This window comes from Terrapene carolina, unplaced genomic scaffold (genome assembly GCF_002925995.2).
Source record: "Terrapene carolina triunguis isolate 2854851 unplaced genomic scaffold, T_m_triunguis-2.0 Scaffold21, whole genome shotgun sequence".
NCBI classification, from domain to species: Eukaryota; Metazoa; Chordata; order Testudines; family Emydidae; genus Terrapene; species Terrapene triunguis.
Window position 1 is genome coordinate 22,822,626 of NW_020664372.1, and position 20,845 is coordinate 22,843,470.

General features: G+C 46.5%; 1 protein-coding gene across 2 annotated transcripts in view; it reads right to left on the reverse strand.

The window, feature by feature from the left end:
* DOCK9 (dedicator of cytokinesis 9) overlaps window positions 1-20,845 on the reverse strand; it is a 306,118-nt gene that overhangs the window by 48,031 nt on the left and 237,242 nt on the right. For both annotated transcript variants that reach the window (XM_024204291.2, XM_024204295.2), the window contains 3 exons: window positions 12,650-12,765; window positions 11,542-11,679; window positions 10,804-10,986 (listed from right to left, as the gene is read on the reverse strand). In XM_024204291.2, the coding sequence (XP_024060059.1) occupies window positions 10,804-10,986; window positions 11,542-11,679; window positions 12,650-12,765 (437 nt within the window). The remainder of the gene's footprint in view (window positions 1-10,803; window positions 10,987-11,541; window positions 11,680-12,649; window positions 12,766-20,845) is intronic.

A 20,845-nucleotide genomic window follows, 5' to 3' on the forward strand; every position in this document is an offset into this window, starting at 1 on the left:
GTGATCCGAAGCAGAGGGGAAGGAGAGTAGGTAGTGGGATACAGATAGGGACCACACATCTCAGAGAACTCGTTACAATAAGGTAAGCAACTTTTCTTTCTTCTTTGAGTGTTGGTCCTGTGTGTATTCTACTCAGAGGAAGAGAGCACAAAGATGCAGGTGGTACAGTGCTTGTAGAACCACTGTCCTAAAGAAAGCGTCAACAGAGGAGTCTTGGATCAAGGCGTAATATCTTGTCAATGTGTGGATTGAACTCCTCGAAGCTTCCCTGCAAATCTCAAGCAGGGGCACCCCTTGAAGCAATGCTACTGATTATGTCTGTGCCCTCATAGAGTGAGTCCTTGCCCATGTGGGGGAGGAAGTTGTTAACTGATAACAGAGTAGGACACAGCCAGAGATCCACTTAGAGATTTTCTGAGAGATACAGCTTGTCCTCAAACTCATTCTGCTATGGCAATGACTTTCAGATCAGTTTCATTCTCAGTGGGTAAAATGCCAATGCTCGTCGCATGTTGAGGGAATAAAGTCTCCTCTCCTTGCTATAAGCATAGGGGTTCGGGAAAAACACAGGTTAGTGCATTGACTGGTTTATGTGAATTTCTAAACAATCTTAGGAGTGAATTTTGGGTATAGCCAGAATGAGACTTTGTCCTCATGGAATACTGTATTTGGTGGACTGGCCAACAGGGTCCCAAGTTCACTTATCTTTCTGGCCATGGTGTTGGCAGTCAGGAAGGTGACCTTCATTGACAGGTGAGATATGGAACATGTAGTTAGTGGTTCAAAGGGTGACTTAGGTGGTGCCCGGTGAGTGAACAAGAAGTCTGCTCCTTTAGTCATGACAAAATGTTGTTTTCCTGCCCTCTTGGGGATAGGGGCATAGGTAACCAGAGTTTGCCATATAGCTCTTGTCCATTCTAGTATGCCTTCATTTACCTGGAGTGTAATCTGACTGGATCCTGTAGGCTTATGTTGAAAATCCTGGACCTCCTTTAAGAGATTTGGAGCTCTTCTGCTACTCTCCGTAACAGGTCTTGAGATTGTCTATGACTGTTTGGGGGAAACAGTGAGGCTGGAGCAACCACTTCATTTGGTGATGAGGATGATACCCTGTTAGTACCAGTGGTACCAGCTGATCTCGTTAGTCTTTCTCCTTCCATGGGCTCAAGGGAAGGTTCTGGTTGACACCTTGGAGGAGAGAGGTGGTAAAATTCCCTGTTGGATTGCACACATTCCAGGTGCCATGCATAAGGGCCCCATGGACCTCAATAAGGCCAGTATGAGGGGTCAAAAGTCCCTCTCTCTCTCTCGGCATTGGGTACACCAGTCCTGAGGAGGAGGTCCCTTTTAGCTTGGCCGAGGCTGGTTCAAGGAGGCTCTCAATCTTCTGTCTGGGCTTATCTCTTTAGGTGGAGGTGAAGCTGGTTCCCCCAGTACATCCAACTCTCCAGACAATGAAAAGGTTGGATCCGGCTCCATCGATGATGCTGTTGGGAAAACCATGACTAGTGGATGGGATGGGAGAGAGACTTCTTCCAGAGTCCTTGATTCCCACTGGTGGTAGAATCTCCCTGGTTAAGACTGATCCTGATAACAAGGGAGACTGAGAGTCTGGGAGGATGAAGATATCTTCCGAAGTGGTATAACTCATTGGTCCCTTCGGAGGTTGTCTCGTCATTCTGTACCATCAAAGTAGGTGTACAGGGCAGTTCCTTACAGGGCTGCAATGGTACCATCGATGAATGGGTCTCTGACTTGGTGGTTTTTGACAGTACCAGTCCTTCAGGTCCCAGTCAGTGTCAAAGTTGATACGGAGGCTGATACTGAAGGAATCTTTCTAGTATGTGCCTTTTGATTGTACCCAGGAGGCTTAAGAGGGGGCCTAAATCCTTGTGGCTTGGGTATGAAGGCTCACCAACTTGGACGGGGCTGGGGAGAAATCTTTCCTCTTAAAAGGTATAGGAAGGGATTTGCTTTTATATTTGTAAGAGTGCCCTCACAATGGGTGGCGGGGGAACACCCACCAGTTCATAACAGGAACAGATGCATGAAGCGATCCAATTGGACAGCCTCTGAATGGAAATCGGCTGGCCCCTCACACGCTCAGCCGAGGCAACGAATAGTTGCAAGGACTTTCTGAACAGCTTAGTCCACTCGAGGTAGAAAGCCAGAGCTCGCCACACATTGAGCGTGTGGAGACGGCGCTCCTCACTGGACACGAGAGTCTTGGGGCAGAGGACCAGTAGAAAAATGTCCTGACCCATATGGTAGGCGGAGACCACCTTCGGGAGGAACGCAGGGTGTGGGCGGAGCTGGACCATGTCCTTATGAAAGACCGTGTATGGCGGCTCAGAGGTCAGGGCCCTGAGCGCCGAGACTCGCCTGGCTGACGTGATTGCAACCAGGAAGGCCACCTTCCATGAGAGGTGAGACCAGGAGCACGTGGCCAGTGGTTCAAACGGGGGCCCCGTGAGACGAACCAACACCAGGTTTAGGTCCCACTGTGGGACTGGGGGTCTAGAATATGGAAAAAGACGATCCAAACCCCTAAGGAACCGGCCAGTCATAGCATGGGAAAATACCGTGTGCCCTTGCACTGGTGGATGGAAGGCTGATATGGCTGCCAGGTGCACCCTGACTGATGAGGACACCAGGCCCTGGGTCCTCAAGTGGAGGAGATGATCGGGGCGGTCACCGGGGAGACGCCCTGGCCCGCCGCCCACCTAGAAAATCGGGACCACTTCGCCAAATAAGCGCGGCGAATGGAGGGCCGTCTACTTTCGAGGAGGACGCGCTGAACCTGGTCCGAGCACGTCCGTTCCTCTCCACCTAACCACTGAGCAGCCACGCCGTGAGGCGAAGAGCCGCTAGGTTGGGGTGGAGGAGGCGGCCCTGGTCCTGAGAGAGCAGGTCCGGACGGAGCAGTAACAGCCACGGCGGAGCTACTGCCAGGCCCCCGAGGGTCCCGTACCAATGCTGCCTGGGCCACGCCGGAGCAATCAGGAGGACCCGGGCCTTGTCCGACTTTATCTTCTCCAGGACCCTGCTGATTAGGGGGAACAGGGGAAAGGCGTAGAGAAGCCGGCCTGACAGGAGAAAGGCATCGGAGATAGCGTCCCTCCCCAGCCCCCCCCCGGAGCAGAACCGGGGGCATCACCAGTTCTGCCGAGTCACGAATAGGTCCACCTGGGGAGTTCCCCACCTTCGGAAGAGCCGGTGGGCCACTTCCGGGTGGAAGGACCACTCGTATTGCGAGGAAAAGTCCCTGCTCAAGCGGTCCGCCCTCTCGTTCCAGGCACCCAGTAGGTGGAAGGCCTTCAGGTGTATGTCGTGGGCTATACAGAAGTCCCACAGCCTGAGGGCTTCATGGCAGAGGATCGGGCCCCACCTTGCCTGTTGATATAGAACATCGAGGCCATGTTGTCCCTGAGGACCCTGACTATCTTGCCCTCTAGGTGTGAGCGGAAGGCCATACACGCCAGCCGCACCACCCTGAGCTCCTTGACATTTATATGTAGGGTCAGGTCTTGAGTCGACCACAGAACTTGGGTCTGAAAGTTCCCCACGTGGGCCCCCCAACCCAGGTCCGACGTATTCAACACGATCTCCAATGACGGGGCCCTGTCCTGGAAGGGGACCCGTTGGAGCACGTTGTTTGGGGCGGACCACCACCGTAGGGAGGCGATCACAGAGTCCGGCATGGTGAGGACCTTGTCCATCCTGTCCGTGGTCTGGGAGAACTTCGAGGCCAACCAGAGCTGGAGGGGCCTCATCCTGAGTCTGGCATGACGGACCATGTACGTGCATGCCAACATGTGGCCCAAGAGTTGCAGGCAAACCCTGGCTGTTGTCACCGGGAACCTTGTGACCGAGTCTATGAGAACTTTCAGGGTCTCGAACCTGTCTCGCGGGAGAGGCGCCCTGGCCGATTCTGCATCCAGGAGCGCCCCAATAAACTCTATGCGTTGGACCGGGACTAACGTGGACTTGGTGTTGTTTACCAACAGGCCCAAGGCGGTGCACATGGACAGGAGCGCCACATGATCCGTCACCCTCGACCGGGAGGTGCCCTTGAAAAGCCAGTCGTCCGGATGGGGACAACACGTTAAACAGGGAGTCCGAGGGCTCCTCCATCTCCTCTGCCTGGAGGTGTAGGCTCGCTACCATCCTCTTTAAGAGTTCTTGGTGGGCCCTAGAGTCCTCCTGCGTGACAGGGGGGTATGGCCGCAATCGCCTCCTCCGGGCGGGGCGAAAAGGCCGGTGCAGTGCTCTGGGTGTCAGCCGGCACAGAGGGTACGTCCCACTGACTCCTTCCTCGGAGGTCTGGAGAGGGAGGCCGACGGTGCTTCCAAAGCTCCGGCCACTGAGCGAGCCCACACTGGAGGCTATGCTGGAGGCCATGGTGCCCACTGGTACCATTTGGCCGGCCACGATGCTCGGTGCCACTGCACCTGCTGTGGCACCGGCGGGAATGACTGTCCGGGTTGGCTGGCCTGGCCCATCGAGGGATGGCTACGGCTAGAGACTGGGTTGGCATAAGATCCACTGTTGTCACTGGACAGGGAGGAGCAGCGGTGCCGGGATCTGACGGCCACGGGACTGCGATCTCGACGTGTAGGACTGGTACCCACGATAATAGCTGCTCCACGAACAGCCTCGACGGGTCGACCTGCAACGGCGAGATGCCGGCGATTGACGCCTGGGGCTGCGATGTCTTGGTGGAGACTTGGAGCGGGAGACTGAGCGGGAACTGCGTCGACAATCATGTCGTGACCGACTGCGGTACCCTCTCCGAGATGAGGACCGACGGTGATGCCAGCCGTGGTCCCGTCGATATTCGCTCCTTGAGCACGAGCGGTGCCGCAAGTCCCGGCCGGACGGAACCCAACCAGACAGTCTGGTTAGCGTTGAGGGCGATCCACCTGGACTCTGCCCAGAACAGTCGCTGGGCAGCGATTGACGTCGGGAATGTTCCCTCGACTGAGACTGGTAACGGGCCGGAGGCGGCTGCGGGGATCCCAGCAGCAGCTTGTCTCTGGAGCGCGGGGCTGACATCGGCGCACTCCAGGCATCGGCATGGACATGACGTCCCGGGCTGCCTGGAGGACTTCAGGCGTGGAAGGCATCCGGACATCCGAAGAGGCTGGTTTTGAAGGGGCCGGGCTCCTCTGCTCAGCTTGAGTCGGAGGCCTGGGGCCCAGTGGGGATCGAGGACTGCCCAACATGGGCTTAGCCTCTGTCCCAGATTTCCCTTGGTGCCGCTGCGAAGGAGGAGTCTTCTTGGCTCTCTTGGCATGCCCCGTGGATGGGGAGCAGTGCCAACGGGTCGATGGTACCGGAGGGTCGCCGCGGTGCCGGGTACCAGCTTGGAGTGGCGTGAGCGCTGACTCCATCAGGATGGGCCGGAGCCTAATGTCCCTTTCTCTTTTGGTCCGAGGCTTAAACAACTTGCAAATCTTGCACATTTCGCTGATGTGGGTTTCTCCCAAGCAGCGCAAACAGTCTACATGCGGGTCGCTCCTTGGCATAGGATGCCTGCAAGAGCTGCACGACTTAAATCCCGGGGCGTGGGGCATGCCCCGGCCCGGCCTCACTGACTAACTAAACATCTCACTACAGGTATTAACATTGAACGAACGAACAGTTCTGGGGGCAAGCTACAGCAAAGCTGGAGCAGAGCAGTTCCGACGCACCTTCACTGGCGCCAAGAAGGAACTGAGGGTGGGGGGAGTGTGCAGCTCCCCTTATACCGCGCCAGGCAGGCGCCACTCCAGGGGTTGCGGGAGGGGTGCTCCCCCCCTACGGGTACTACTAGGGGAAAAACTTCCCGCACCGATGCACGTGGCAAGCACGCACACCTATTGTGGAATACACATGAGTAATCACTCGAAGAAGAAACATGAGTTTCTCTGAGGCAGTGGTTGTCTTAGACTGAAATGAAGCAGGGGCAGGAGAAAGAATTTTTGAAGCTTGGTATCCTGGTCATAATCTAAGTCCTGTGCTGGGAGACCGGAGACTTTCGCTGGGGTAGGGATTTTAACACTAACTAACTGGGGAACTATCAAAACTAACAATAAAAAACTAAGAACAATATGTAATTTTGAATAATTACAGGAAGCAGAGAAAGAATCAGTTTTGGGCACTGGCGGATTCCAACTCAGGCCATGTGGCAGTAAGAAGCAACTGGAGAGGCAGTTAGGTCCAACCCACCCCTTATACTCTTGGTGCAGAGCATGAGAGTAAGGGGGCAGGTGTGGACCAGCAGACACTGCTTGTAAGAATTCTCTGGACTCAGGTGCATGGAGCGCATGCGTACCCACAGTAGAATACATATAAGGACCAGTATTCAAAGAGCAACAGTAGAATCCTTTGGTCTGGAAACAGACCCATATAGGCCACAGAAGCAGCAGAAACTCTCAGTGCCTTGGTCCCAAACTACATAAGCCCCAGAACTGTATCACAGTCCCAGTCTGCTGCTTCTCTGCCACCACACACAGCTTCTACAAGCAGCTCTGTTGGTGGCAGCCCTCCTTCCTTCCTTCTTATAACCCAACAGTCAGCCTCGAGACAGAGGATTCTGCTGTATATAGGCGTGACATTATCTGATTAAAATATGACCATATAGATCATTGTTGCTAACACTGTTATATAATTGCAACAAATCTTGTACAAAGTGTGTCAAGTAAGGTGTCTATGGAAAGGTTATGATTTGCTGAATATGACTGTGCTATTTTTATGCATGTATCATTTTTGTATCTAACGTTATGAATATTAACTATGTACCCATATTTCAAATGTTTGCTCACGTGGTAACATCCACAAGGTAGTTAGCCTGCACATCTTGAAGGGACTATTCAAGTTAAATGGCTCATCAAGGAACACTAAACTCACAATGGACCATGGGAGACACCTATCTACACTTAATGGACCTTCCTGTGATGGCTTCTACTATGACTAAGTGAAATCATGAATGGACAGGTGACTTGCCCATATGATTCCAAACACCATTTTGTTACCTGTAATTTTCCACAGTGAGAATAATGGGAAGAAGCTATATAAGGCCCTGGAAACATCTCCATTTTGCCTCTTTCCTGCTCAAACCTCTGGACTTATACTAATGGGAGCATTCTAACCAAGGGACTGAGGACCTTCCAATGATTTGGAAGCAACCAGAGACTTAACAAGCCAGCAGTTTATTCCATCACTGCTACAAACCTGAACCAAGAACTCTGCAATTACTGTATGTATTTGATTCCTTTAGCCAATTTTAACTCTCGCCTTTCTTTCTTTCTTTTTATAAATAAACCTTTAGATTTTAGATACTAAAGGATTGGCAACAGCGTGATTATTGGCTAAGATCTGAGTTATATACAGTAACTCCTCACTTAAAGTCGTCCCGGTTAATGTTTCGTTGTTACGTTGCTGATCAATTAGGGAACATGCTCGTTTAAAGTTGTGCAATGCTCCCTTCTAACGTTGTTTGGCAGCCACCTGCTTTGTCTACTGCTTGCAGGAAGAGCAGCCTGTTGCAGCTAGCTGGGTGGGGGCTTGTAACCAGGGTGGACTGGCAGCCCCCTATCAGCTCCCCTAAGTTCCCTGTGCTGCAGCCGCCCAGCTGGCTATCAATTGGCAGTTCAGCTGTCCCTCCCACCACTGCCATGTGCTGCTCCTGCCCTCTGCCTTGGAGCTGCTCCCAGAGACTCCTACTTGCTGGGCAGGGGGGGGAAGGAGGGAGGCTAATGTCAGGGTGTCCCTCTCCCCCCGCTCCTGCACTCCTCTTACCCCTTCTCCATATAGAGCAGGGAGGGGACACCGACAGAGAGAGACAGAGAGAGCTTGGTGCTACAGCTGCTGTCTCAACTTCCTTATCCACTTAAAAAGACAATGAACTTAAGAGTGGGTTAGCTTACTTAAAGGACAGTGTGCACCTCTCTCTCTCTCCCACACACAAGGTGTGTGTCTGTCTCTGTCTGCTATGCTGTCTCCCCTCCCTCCTGTTCGTGCTACCTTGATGAGAGGCTACATTAACAACAATATGTTAACCCTTGAGGGCTCAGCCGAGTGCTAGTTCATCATTTAGCAGCAAGGCATTCCCTGGGAAATATCCCTCCCTCTTCCACCCTCTAACTTCACCATCTCAACCAAGCTTCACAATCATCATAGCTGTGAACAATATTAAATTGTTTGTTTAAAACATATACTGTGTGTATATCTATATAATATATAGTTTTTTGCCTGGTGAAAAAAATTTCCCAGGAACCTAACCCCCCCCCCCCCATTTACATTAATTCTTATGGGGAAATTGGATTCGCTTAACATCGTTTCGCTTAAAGTCGCATTTTTCAGAACATAACTACAGTGTTAAGCGAGGAGTTACTTACTGTATTGACCTGGCTATGTGGTTGGTCCTTTGGAATCAGAACCAGCCTTTTGTTTGATGACATTGGTTTTAAATAACCACTCATTTTTAAGTCTAGTTTCTGAATGCTGAATACATTTAGTCTACAAAGTCTAGTTTCTGGAATGCCTAAGGAGACTGCTTTTCTGACTTCTTGTTAGCCAGTGTGGTAAAACAGAAGTTTACTTTTGTTGCTGGCTTGGTATATCTTATGGGAGAATAACCACCAGTTTTGGGGTGTGTCTGCTCTATTTCTCAGCAGTTTGTCCTGAATTTGGTATTCTCAGTTGTGACCCCCGGAGGCATGGTTACAACAGTTTGTTGTAAACCCTTTGCAGAGTTTAGTTAACCCAGGAATTTATATACCCTGTATAAAACAAAACACTTGTTACCCAGACATAAATTATGACATTTTCTAGCAACAACAATTAGACAGCCCAGTGTTTTACTGATATTTTACTACAGTAAACAGATTTGCACTGCTACCTTTACATCAAATTATTTGGTTGTAAGCTGGAACTTTTCTGCAAGATTTTTGCCTCACAGTGACAGAAGAATTGTGTGACATGCATACATTATGCTCACATGAGATGAACCTGCATGTCAATAACTGCAACAAACCTAGAGCTTAGGTCACCCAAGCAGAGAAGTGGATTCTTTTAATACTCTTTCAAAGCTCTTAGTTTGGAGGATTGATGGGGAAGAGAAGAGAAAAAGAAGGGGAGACCTACGAAGATGACAGGTTGATTACACTTTGGGCCTGTCAGCCTTCAGATATAAATTAATCAGACTAAGTTATTTTAACATTGTGACACTGCAGCCCATATTCTTCATAGTTGTCTGATTATGATGTAATTATGACATGATTATGATGCATTTTGTACAAGACGGGCCATGTGAGGTGTCACTGGAAAAGTTATGATTTGCTAAATATGATTATCCTATTTGTGTGCATGTATCATCTTTGTATCTGAAGTTATAAATACTGACTATATATCTGTATTCCTAATGTGCTTACTCTGAGTAACATCCACAGCTAGCCTTTCAAGTACAACAATGAAAAACCTAGACAGGGCTGAAGGCCCATCAGCAAAGACAATGGACTACGAAAAGGCTTAGTCTTCCTGTAAACGTTTCAGCTGGCCTGTAAGTAATGGCTGCTATGACTCAGCAAGGACATCTGACCAGACCACATGATACTGAACTCCATTTTGGGTACCTGTATTTTTCCACAAACTGGGCTGGGAACTGAATTTGGAACAAAAGGTTCCCGCCATATGGTAAAGCTATATAAGGTGGAGTGTGACACCATCTGGGGGCCTCACACCCCACACAAGAGAACTCCTGGAAAATTGAGGAACAAAGACTGGGGGAAGTGTTGGTCCCAGGCTAAAGGGATTTCTAACCTGTGTATGGAAACCTGGTGGACTGCTTGTATCATAAGCCAGGGTGAGAAGCTGCTAATTCATATCCAATCTATCTAGTATTTTAGGCTTAGTTTGCGGTTTTGTTTATTAGCTAGGTAATCTGCTTTGATCTGTTTGCTATAATTTATAATCACTTAAAAATCTATCTTTTTGCAGTTAATAAAGTTGGTTTTTGTTTTATCTAAACCAGTGTGCCTTTGAGTGAAGTGTCTGGGGAAAAATCTCAGCTTGGTTAACACAGACTTGTTGCATATTCCTCTCCACACCGAGGGAGGGGCAAACTAAGTAATAAATCCATACTGGTCGGAGTTTTGACCAGGGAAAGACGGTACAGCTCTGCGGTCTTAGGCTGGGGCACTGGGGGCTATCTTGGCTGTAGCCTCTCTATTGTTGATTCATGCAGTGGCTGGTCAGAGCCTGCATGTAACTGCAGCTGGGTGTGTCCCTGCCTGTGAGAATGCTGGTGGGAGTGTAGGACTGGGAGCAGTCTACAGCTAGCTTGTCACAGCAGCACAGTGTGAGAGGGAGCCCAGGCTGGTGAGTCAAAGGGCTTGGTGGTACCCCAGTTCCAGGTAACACCCCAGGGTGACAACCCATCACAAACATGATCTTTTAAAGCTGTTTTAGCAATTACAAAAAAACCCATACAGAGCTGCTTTACCACTAATATCTCTTCTTGCCTGGCCTACATAACTCCCCCCCACCCCCACTCAATAATGGTATAAACAATTCAATATTAGTTCAAAAACAGTTCACCGTAGTAATGCACATAATTTATATTTCATAGTTTTTCAACTGCCTCCCCCACCCCCCAGACAGAGATAGTCAACTGGGGATCAGTTTTAAAAATATACAGTGATACAACCCAAAGATTTTACACATGAAAAGAGAACACAGCTTATTATACAACAATTTTTAAGCTTAGAAGAGCAATAGATCTTAAAGCCATGAAAGCCAATGATAAGCAAATATACTAACTTGCAGATGTGTCCTTACAAAAGACTTCTTCCCTGTGTAATCAAAGTTATTTCTCATTAAGAAATACAGCAGTTGTGACGCTTCAGTACGTATTGAGCTCAGTTTGGAATTACAGCATTTCAAAATTTCATAACACAATGCAGCACACACGTCAGCTCTTCCTTCATAAAATGCAGAAGGAAACTGAGGAAAGAGTGAATCAGAGAAAAATTATCTGTCAAGGTTAACGTCAGCAAAATAAACAAATGTTAAGAGAAAACAATTCCAACATCCCGAGGATGGTGCTGGCATCAAACAATAAATTATAGATTCATGAAGAAAAAAATAATGCTAGTCACATTTCATGACTTTTTGATAGAAGTCAGTGGATAAAAGGAATGCAGAAAAAATAATATATGGATTTTAGTAAAGTATGATATAGTGTCATAAAATGGTACTTGAAAAAGTATTTCAAATTGATTGGATATTAACAGTTACATAGAATAAAAGTAGCAACAGGGACATAACAAAAGATAAACAATAAAACAAATGTATTGCATTCATTCTAGGGGAAACAGGTATGTAAGATGGGTTGCGGAATCATGATCTGCAATGCTACAGTTTTTTTCCTTTTAAATCCAATTTCAATTCGAGAAATAAGATGATATATTACTTGTATAACTGGATATAAATCACTGTGGTAAGTATAAAAAAAGATAAATAATTGAAGATTAACATTTTTATTTTAGAATGACTTACCTTAAAAATTAGTGCCCTTAAAGCAATGAAGACAGTTTTCAATGCTGTTTCAGACTGATTTTTTTGAAGGAAGCAGAGGTACACATCAAAAACTTTTTTCATCAGTGGATTATGTCCATGATCTGTCAGTAGTTGGTTCTTAAAATTGATATTGACAATTTAGGGTTTTCTTTAAATATTATGCTCAATCAAGAATGTATATAAATTGTGCAAAAAACAAAACAAAACACAACTTAGCTTCAGCTACGTCTCAAGGATGCTTTTAAAAACCCCTCTCACATATAGTACTACTGAAGCATATTAAAAACTACAAGCAAATCTAAACAGTTAATACTCCAATACCTTTAGTAATCTTAATCTGTAGCCAAAGTGATGGCTCCATAACAGAATTATAACATGATAGTACACATATGTTACTGGGGTCTTAAATACTTAATTAGTAACTCAGATATGAAGAGGGTGGGCACAAAAACATGACAGAAACCAACCAACCAAAGCTAATAAGGCCTTTACTGCAGTGTTTCTTTATCAGTCCCATAAAACCCTTAAAGGACAGCTATGTCAAAAGGCTAACTAGACAGTGGGCTTTCTGTAATGGGTTTGGAGAGGGAAAAGGTGGGGGAGGAAGAAAAGGACCTTATCGAATGCTGCTGACCAATAAGAGGTCTTGCTCACTCTACCCTGCTTACTCTTGCCCTCAGAGGGTGTAAAAATAAACTAAGAACATGCATCATTTAAACTGATCTGTTTACTAGCAATTTTCTATTTTTGAGTTTAAAACATTTAAGGTCCAGTTCTATAGTCCATCAGGCAAAACTCATGCTGACTTCAGTGGAAGTTACTAGAGAAATTGCAGGACTGAATGACAACTGGTTGAGTTCAAAGCATACTGTTAATACTAGCAAATGAGACTTAACCTTTACTGTTAATAGTATAATAATTAGCTATTGAATGGCATGATTATGAATTACCTGCTTTGTGCAGTTTTAATACAGATGTTGTTAGTAGTATAGGTCAATATGAACTCCTTTTTTAGTAATTTTCTAGAGAATAATTATTTAAAATGCCAAAAATCAAATAATCTATCAAAACTGTGTTAAGGACAAACCTTAAATGCCATTGTGAATAAAGATAAAGTATCCAGAGTGGTAAGGCAAACTTCAGTGGCAATGTTTGCTTCAAGTAAGGACTGGTGAAGAACATCTGCATCTGAATGGCCATAGCCTGTAGAAATTTCAAATGAAGTGTTGCTTTATATTTATGATACATAATTAAACACAAATATTTTAAAACTAATGCTGCTAAATCATGTAGCCAAAAATTATAAGAGACTTTCTGCATTAGAGGAAGTTTAAGAAAAATAAGGACTTTGAAAGAGGTTTACATTAAACAGTTGAGTAATATTTTATACGTAGTTTTTTCACACTTTTCCAACCGCAGGACAATTATATGCATGTTCAATATTTGGTATTCAAATAATTTAATTAAGATAATCACACATTGAAGTGCAAAGGTAAAGTCTTAAAATAGCAGAATTAAACATATTTAAAATAATGGACTTAACTGGTAATACTATATTATATTCAAAACCAAAAAGTACATGGATAGATGGAATTAAGGTTGAGAACAAATATCAGTAATTTAGGGTAAAATTAAGGATATTGCAATTATCTCAAACCCAAGCATTATAAACCCTGAAAACTCAGAGTTAAATTTAAATGTAAAAGAAATACAAACATGTTGAAGCATCAAAATGCACAACAGTGCACCCAAATAATCCTTACTGTGCCCGGCAGTGACACCATGCAATAACCATATATTTATGATTCTGGATATGAGTTTGTCATGGTAAAATTATGAATAACTGGGGAAAAAATAAATAATTTCACGCTATGGTCAGGATAACCTTGTGGCCCAGCTGCTACACAATAGCAGTTTGTTAGTTCACTTTGTTCTAGTCCGCTTTGAAATGGGACTAGATTAACACAAACTAACTAACTGTTAATGTGTGGCAAAATTTCACGGTTACTGTGACAATCTTATCCTTATGATAAACACAATTTAATGCTTGTCTCTCAGATTAACCGACTTTTAAAAGGAACATTAGATTCCAACCTTCTCACCCACTGGTGTCACTGTAGGGCAGACTTATGGTTGTTTGGGTCTCCCACTCGTTCTAACTTTCTGGGTCAGATTCACATGCATGTTCTGGCTGCTTTTAGCCAATATGGAGCAGCACAAAGAAGCCAGAGCATACTGACCTGTTAAAGTAAATTTACAGATGCTTTGCATCATGAAAGCAGCAGAAAGCAGAGTATACACTTGTTTGTCCTTTCCACCTGCCCTCAAAATTTATTTTGGATTCAGAGAAAGTGCTGTAATTTTAAGAAAGATATATTACATTCTGCAGACATAAAGAAGTTGAATTTCAATTTTATGTCCAAAACTCAACAACCTCATTTATGGGGCTACACAGTAACCAGATTTTAAAATTTGTCAAAGATAAACTGGCTGTGGGACTGTGATATTAAGAAGGCATCCGACAGAGACCTGAGACTCTGATCTCCTCCCGAGAACAAGATGCTATATTTCCTTTCTGCTTCAGCATCTCCCACAATTCTGGGCTATTCCCCTCCGGTCTGAAGTTTCTGGAGGTGGTTCAAAACTGTGCCAGCCATGCCCCTTTCTCCTGATTGCCAGATGATTAATTCCAAAATTGTGAAAAACTCTTGGAAAATGATTAGTAACAATAATTTCTGGGATAACTAATTAACTATGGACAATAGGCCACTGCCTACATGGTAACTATCCAAATAAAATGCTGATCCTTGGCTGTGAAGCCATCCAAGGTGCGTAGAACTGTGGGAGATGCTGCTAGCAGAAAGGAAATTATCAGGTAAGAAATTCTCCATTCTGCAGCTCAGCATCTCCCACAATTCTGATATGTATGGGAAGTAGCAAGTCATGAATAGGAGAAGGAAGCGATAGAAAAGTGAACAAAAGAAACAGGGGAGACACCCCCCAACACCACCCTTTTTGGAACTGCTCAAATGGCCAGGTTATGTCTGGACCACTGCCTGCAGTACCTGCCTGCCAAAGGAGGCCTCTGCAGAGACAGAAAGTCTACCTTATAGTGTCTGATAGAGGCATCAGTTAATGAAAATGTGGCTACTCTGCAGTTCTGTGCACTGGAAGCACTCGCTCTTTCAGCCAATGAGGTTGCCATGGATCTTGTAGAATGTCCCTTGATTGCTTCTGGAACAAGTGTGCCAGATAGCTTGTACACCTCAGCAACGCAGTCTGATTAATCTAGTAAGAGGAAGTTTGGATACACTAAAGCCTTTGGCACCTCAGGATGAAAGGAAATGAAGAGGGAGCCAGATCTTGTGAATTCTGCATGCTTGATGTAAGTCTTGAGTGCTCTTCTGACTTCTAGTGTGTCACTGCTTCTTCATCAGGTGCTATGGCCATAAGTGGACTGAAGGAAGTCATAGTCTCAAAGAGATGGGTGGTTATGGCTTTCATATACCAGTGGTAGGTTCCACTTAGGGAAAATTGGTCTGACTGCTGGTCTGGTCAGTCTGATTGCTCCGAGAAATCTGGATACCTGATGGTTCTGCCAAGGAATTTGAGGATCCTGTGAGTACCACGCTACTTAGAGCTGATATCTGGCTAGCTAGGTGCTGGGCTGAAAGCCCTTATTCGCACCTTCCTGAAGGAAGTCCAGGGGGGCCAGAATCCCCAGGATCCCTTGGATCTGCATTATGCTCTTGGAACCATGAACTGAACTTGGTCCACATGGAGAAGATTTTTTAGTGTGGAAATTCTCTTGGATGAGAGCAAAGTTCTGATCCCTTTGGAAGGTAGGCCGAGTGAGGCTAATTCTAATAATAGCCAGGCTGTCAGTTGAAGATGATGTAGGTCTGTGTGGAGGAACAGGTCTTGGAAAAAAGGTGTCTGGTCTCTTCAAAAGCTGCAACAATTGTTCTAGCTTCAATTCTATCAGAAGAGGTCAGAAAGGAGCCCAAACATTTGCGAGATCAGAGTGAAGACTTTCTGGTTTAGTCGATTTTGCATCTTCTGAGCCAGTCTGTCTTTATGTTCAGCTCTCCTTTTGTGTGTATCACCTTTCGGGAAGGGAGAGTCTTGTCTGCCCATTCTATTGTCTCCATCGCTTCTGCACACAGAGCTACACTCCTAGTTCCCCCTTGATCGTTTATGTATGCAGCCATGGCTGTCTGGGTGGATCAAGATGTGATTGCCCTCTAGGAAGACCTGGCATTCAGTAGAGGTAGTTTGACAGCTGTGAGCTCCAAAGGCTTAATGCTGTGGTTCCTTTCCCCAGAGCTTCAGATATCCTACATTGTTCTGGATCCCAGAAGTGATCCCTATTCTTTCAGAATGGTGTCTGTTGTGAGAACCTGCTGGACCAGAAAGAATATGGAAAGACCCCTGCGGACATTCTCTAGGACTGTCCATCATCTTAGGGGATCCAGCACCTGGCTGGGAACAAGTACCTGGTCTTGCATTCACTCCAGGGAATGGTCCCATACTTTCAGAAGAAAGGCTTGGAGATGCCTGATAGAAGACCTTGCCCATGGGGAGACCCATGTAGGCCTAATGGCTAGAGACACTGAGCCATGGTTGGTCTCATGCATTTGTCCAGCATGGATATCAAATCCTGGTTCTTCTGGACTCTGTCTAGTGATGGGCAGATCTCGATCACCAAAGTGTCTATTTCCAATCCCAGGTGAATTACGTTTGTTAACAGAACCAGAGAGCTTTTCCTGGTGTTATTGCGAAGCCATGCCCTCGAAAGTGATCCAGCGTCTGGGTTGTGGCACTGCATGTTGTGGCTTGTGAGCTATGCCTTGCTGTGACTACAGTCAACTAGTTAAGGCTCTGGTAAAGAAGGTGGATAAGAAGGAAGAGTCTCTGTCATACTAAATATTTTGTTGGTTTGTAGTAAAATTCATCTAGGTCTCCTTGGAAGCTTCTGCTCCAAATGTTTTCTCCCTGCCAAGTTAACAGTCCCTTCTTGGATACCATTGGGTGTTGCCAGCACCTAATAGATTTCTTTGCTGGCTTTGACAGAGAGCAGAGTACTCTCTGCAGTCTCAGCTACTAATTTCCCTGATGTTTCCCCCAATAACTCCTCACCTGTAAGTTTGGATGCACAAGGTATCTGTTTGGGATGACTGATGACTGTTCATGGATGTAACATGACATCCTTGTAGCCACCAAGTTGGAATCCATTGCTCGTCACATATTACATCAAGGAAGTTGACGAAGACAGGACCCAAGATGTCTCACTCCAAACAAGAATCACATCGCCAGAAGATGAACCACTTGTTTACCACAAAGTAGACTTTTTACTAAATCACTGCTCTACAGCCAAAATGCTTCTGAAATAAATGTAGTCAAACTTTACTAATTCTGGGTCACTGAGAACGAAAATGATGCTTAAAATTGTTGATTGGCTCTAGTTTTCAAGATATGCTATTGGGTCAGTATATACGACCCTTGACTTGGGAATGGCGGAGGATAAGTGAGTTATAAAGGGAAGGGATCTCAATTTAAACCAGAAATGACTAAAATACATCTTTGACTGGATCTATGAATAAATCTATGACTGGGTTTGGACAGTACTTGCTTTTTAGGCAAAACAATGAATGATGCAATCTGAAGCTGGTATTGCGTCATACATGATATGAATTGCATCATGTTATTCCTAGAAGTCATGGATGATGCAATCATAATGAAGCTTACATCACTCTGCTGAACAAATTGCCCTATATCAGCTCTAGAAATCATACAGTGTCGTGCTCTCTTATTTGTCAGTGTTTGATTTTGCAAAGGGACACATTTCTGTTTAGCCAAAGTGAGCAGAGATGCCTCGTACTTGTGTGAACAGTGCAGATAACTTCTGCTATGTTTGTGGTGAAGTGACTTTTGCATCACAAAAGCACAGTATAACCACTATGGTTAAGAAAACCTATCACCTTTATTTTTGGCCCCACACATATGCTGCAACACTTGTGCAACAAATCTTCGCCCGTGGTTGAACAGGAAAAGGAAATCTATGCCTTTTGCAGTGCCAATGATTTGGAGAGAGCCAACAGATCATACCAGCAATTGTTACTTCTGCATGGTGCCTCCAGTTGGGAAAGGTGTGTCAAAGAAGAAAAAGTGGACTGTGCATTATCCAAACATTCCATCAGCTATACGCCCAGTACCCCACGGAGAAGGACTGCCGGTTCCTGATGCACCAGAATCATTCTCACTTGAGTCAGACGAGGAAGAGGAAGAGGATGAAACTTCTGGTCCTGAACCATCAATGTCACAGGACCCACATTTTCTCCCATCCTCCTCCTCTGAACCACACCTCATAACACAAGGTGAACTGAATGACCTTGTCAGGGATTTGGAACTACCCAAGAGTAAGGCAGAGCTGTTGGGCTCCAGACTACAGCAGTGGAATCTCCTGGCAGGTGATGTTAGGCTTTCCATGTTCCGTGACCGTCAAAAGGATCTTGTCCCATTCTTCTTCATGGAAGGTGATCTTGTAGCCTGCAACAACATCGATGGTGTGATGGCAGCCCTCAACATCGTTCACGATCCAGATGAGTGGAGACTGTTCATTGATTCATCGAAGACGAGTTTTAAAGCTGTTTTACTGCATAATGGCAATATTTTGCCATCAATTCCAGTTGGTCATGCAGTCCATATGAAGGAAACCTATGACAACATGAAACAACTTTTGAGGTGCATAAACTATGACCAACATCAGTGGCAGCTTTGTGGCGATTTGAAGGTTGTTGCTCTCTTGCTTGGTCTGCAGACTGGATACACAAAGTACTGCTGTTTTCTCTGCGAATGGGATAGTCGTGCAAGAGATTCCCACTACATCAAGAAAGACTGGCCACTCCGACAGTCATTGGAGCCTGGGAGGAAAAGTGTTCAGCATCCACCACTTGTTGAATCAAGGAAGATTTTGTTGCCACCCTTACACATCAAGCTCCTGCCCAGGCTGCAGCCTGGTGTGCTGTCCCCCCCGGGGGCTCCTGCAGGCTGCAGCAAATGCATGCAGTCGGCGGCCCCTGTGCACCCCCCAGCTCCCCCCTCGCCACGCTTGGGCTTTGCGGCTCCCGGGCACGTGAGCCGCCAGGGCGTGGGGCCCTGAGCCTGCTCCGGGAGGGGCAGCGGCGGTGGTGGCTCACACTCCCAGGAGCCGCAGAGCCTGAGCGCGGCAAGGGGGCAGCTGGGGGGCGCATGGGGGGCCGGCGCCCGCATGCATCCGCTGCAGCTTGCAGGAGCCCCCGGGGTGGGGGGGGAGGGCACTGGGCTGCAGCCTGGGCAGGAGACGTGGCTGCTCCCTGCTAGCCACGCCGTCGCCTTTGCAGGGCTGCTGTCCTCCTGCACCGCGCCAGCTCTCTGGTGCCTCCGGAAGGCGGCTCCTCCCTGCCGAGCACTGCTGCAGCGGCCCAAGCCCGGCAAAGCCAGTGAGTGGACTCGGGGCAGGGTGGGGAGGGCTCGCGGGGGGACTGTGCACCCTCAAGGGGAGTTCAGGGGGCGGGGGGGGGGACCTGGTCTGGGGACCAGCCCCTGGGCATGGCTGGCCCCTGGGGTGGCTGGCCCCTGGGGTCTATAAAGGGTCGTTGGGATTTGCCCCTCAATGAACCGATGTGCGGGGGGGCGGGGGAGGGGGTGGTGCAAGGTGGAAGTTTTGCCTAGGGCGCAAAATATCCTTGCACCGACCCTGGGTTCTCCCCCTGCCCGGGGGGGGGGGCACCTCACAGCACCGTGCACACCACGCTCCAACCGCCTTAATGGCCAGAAGCGCACGTCTCCGTCTCCCGCTCCCCCCGTCTGGTGTACAGCGGGTGCGTTACTGCTGGGGCCTGCTGAGGCGGGAAGCGCTGGGCACGAGGCAGAGCTGGTAAGTAAATCCAACAGTGCAATTACACTCATGAAAATGGGATCTCAACCATGGTTGTTTGAAACGCTGCAAAGGACATTTGGGTGAGAAACTTATTTAGATTGGAAGTTAGCCTGTTAAGTTTAGTCTCTAGGAACCGTATTATGATTTTATTTTATATGTAACCCTTCTGTTTCCATTATCCTAACTCACTACCTCTTAAATCTTGATCTTTGATAAGAAACATATGATTGTTTCCACTATAAATATATCTCAGTGCTATGGTATTATATAAGGAATTGATCCAGAGTTGAATCAACCAAACTGGTGTGTACAGCAGACCTGGTATTTCTGTGAATGTTCAGTGGATCAGGGGCTGGACATTACAGGGGAATGCTTTGAAGGGGCTCAGGGACTGGGATAACTTTCATGGCAAAGTAAGGGCTAGCATAGCCCAGAGATTGTTTGGGTGGCTAAAAGACTGAAGGTGTCAGGGAGCTGACACCCAGTTAACCACAAGCAAGTCTCCCTCTCGCTAGATGTAGAGGGGGTAAAAAGGTGAGACTCAGTCCTGGGTGGCCGTCAGAATGAGTCCAGTCAGATGATTTCAGAACAGGAGAATTTGCTGAAGGAATAGAAGAGGCAAGCACCATATTCAGAGAAGCTTCTGGTGAACTTTTAGAGGAAAAAAATTGTTCCAAAGGAGACCAATCTAGAGAACCTGGATCTCAGGTTGGTGTCAGATTTGTATAACAAGGAACAGTTTCAGCCTAGCTTCTCTTTCTCTTTGAGTTTGTTTTAAAACAAGCAACAAATAGAATATTTGCTAGTAATATGTTCTATGCCTATGCAAACAAATGTTTACTATGGCCATCATTAAATGATACGGCTGAAGAAATTTCCGGTTAGTCATGAAGACTAAAGAGCCAGTACCGGCCAACAGTGAAAAATATATAGAAGTTACCCAAATGAAATCTAACCTACAAAACTCATCCTAAATTAAATCCTACTACAAATACTGACTACAGACAAAATTTACAATGGAAAAAAATAACTAAAGTAAGGACACCGCTAATTATTCTCTTTCTCAGACTAGGCTGTGGTTAGAAGGAGTGGCGATGGTTGGCCTCACTCCACCCCTTTTATGCCCTTGGGAGGGCAAACAGGGTTCAGGTATGGGCCAATGGGTATGCTGTTCAAAAGATTCCAATCTCTGGTGCTCAGGACACATGTGTACCAAGAGAGGAATATATATAAACAACTTGTCGAGCTTTCAAATTTTTCTTATCTCTTGTTAATAAATCTCTTCTATTGCAGCTAGTGCAGCCCCTGCTCTGGTCACTCAGGGAACAGAAAACTACTCATCCAGTGACCAGTATATTTGCC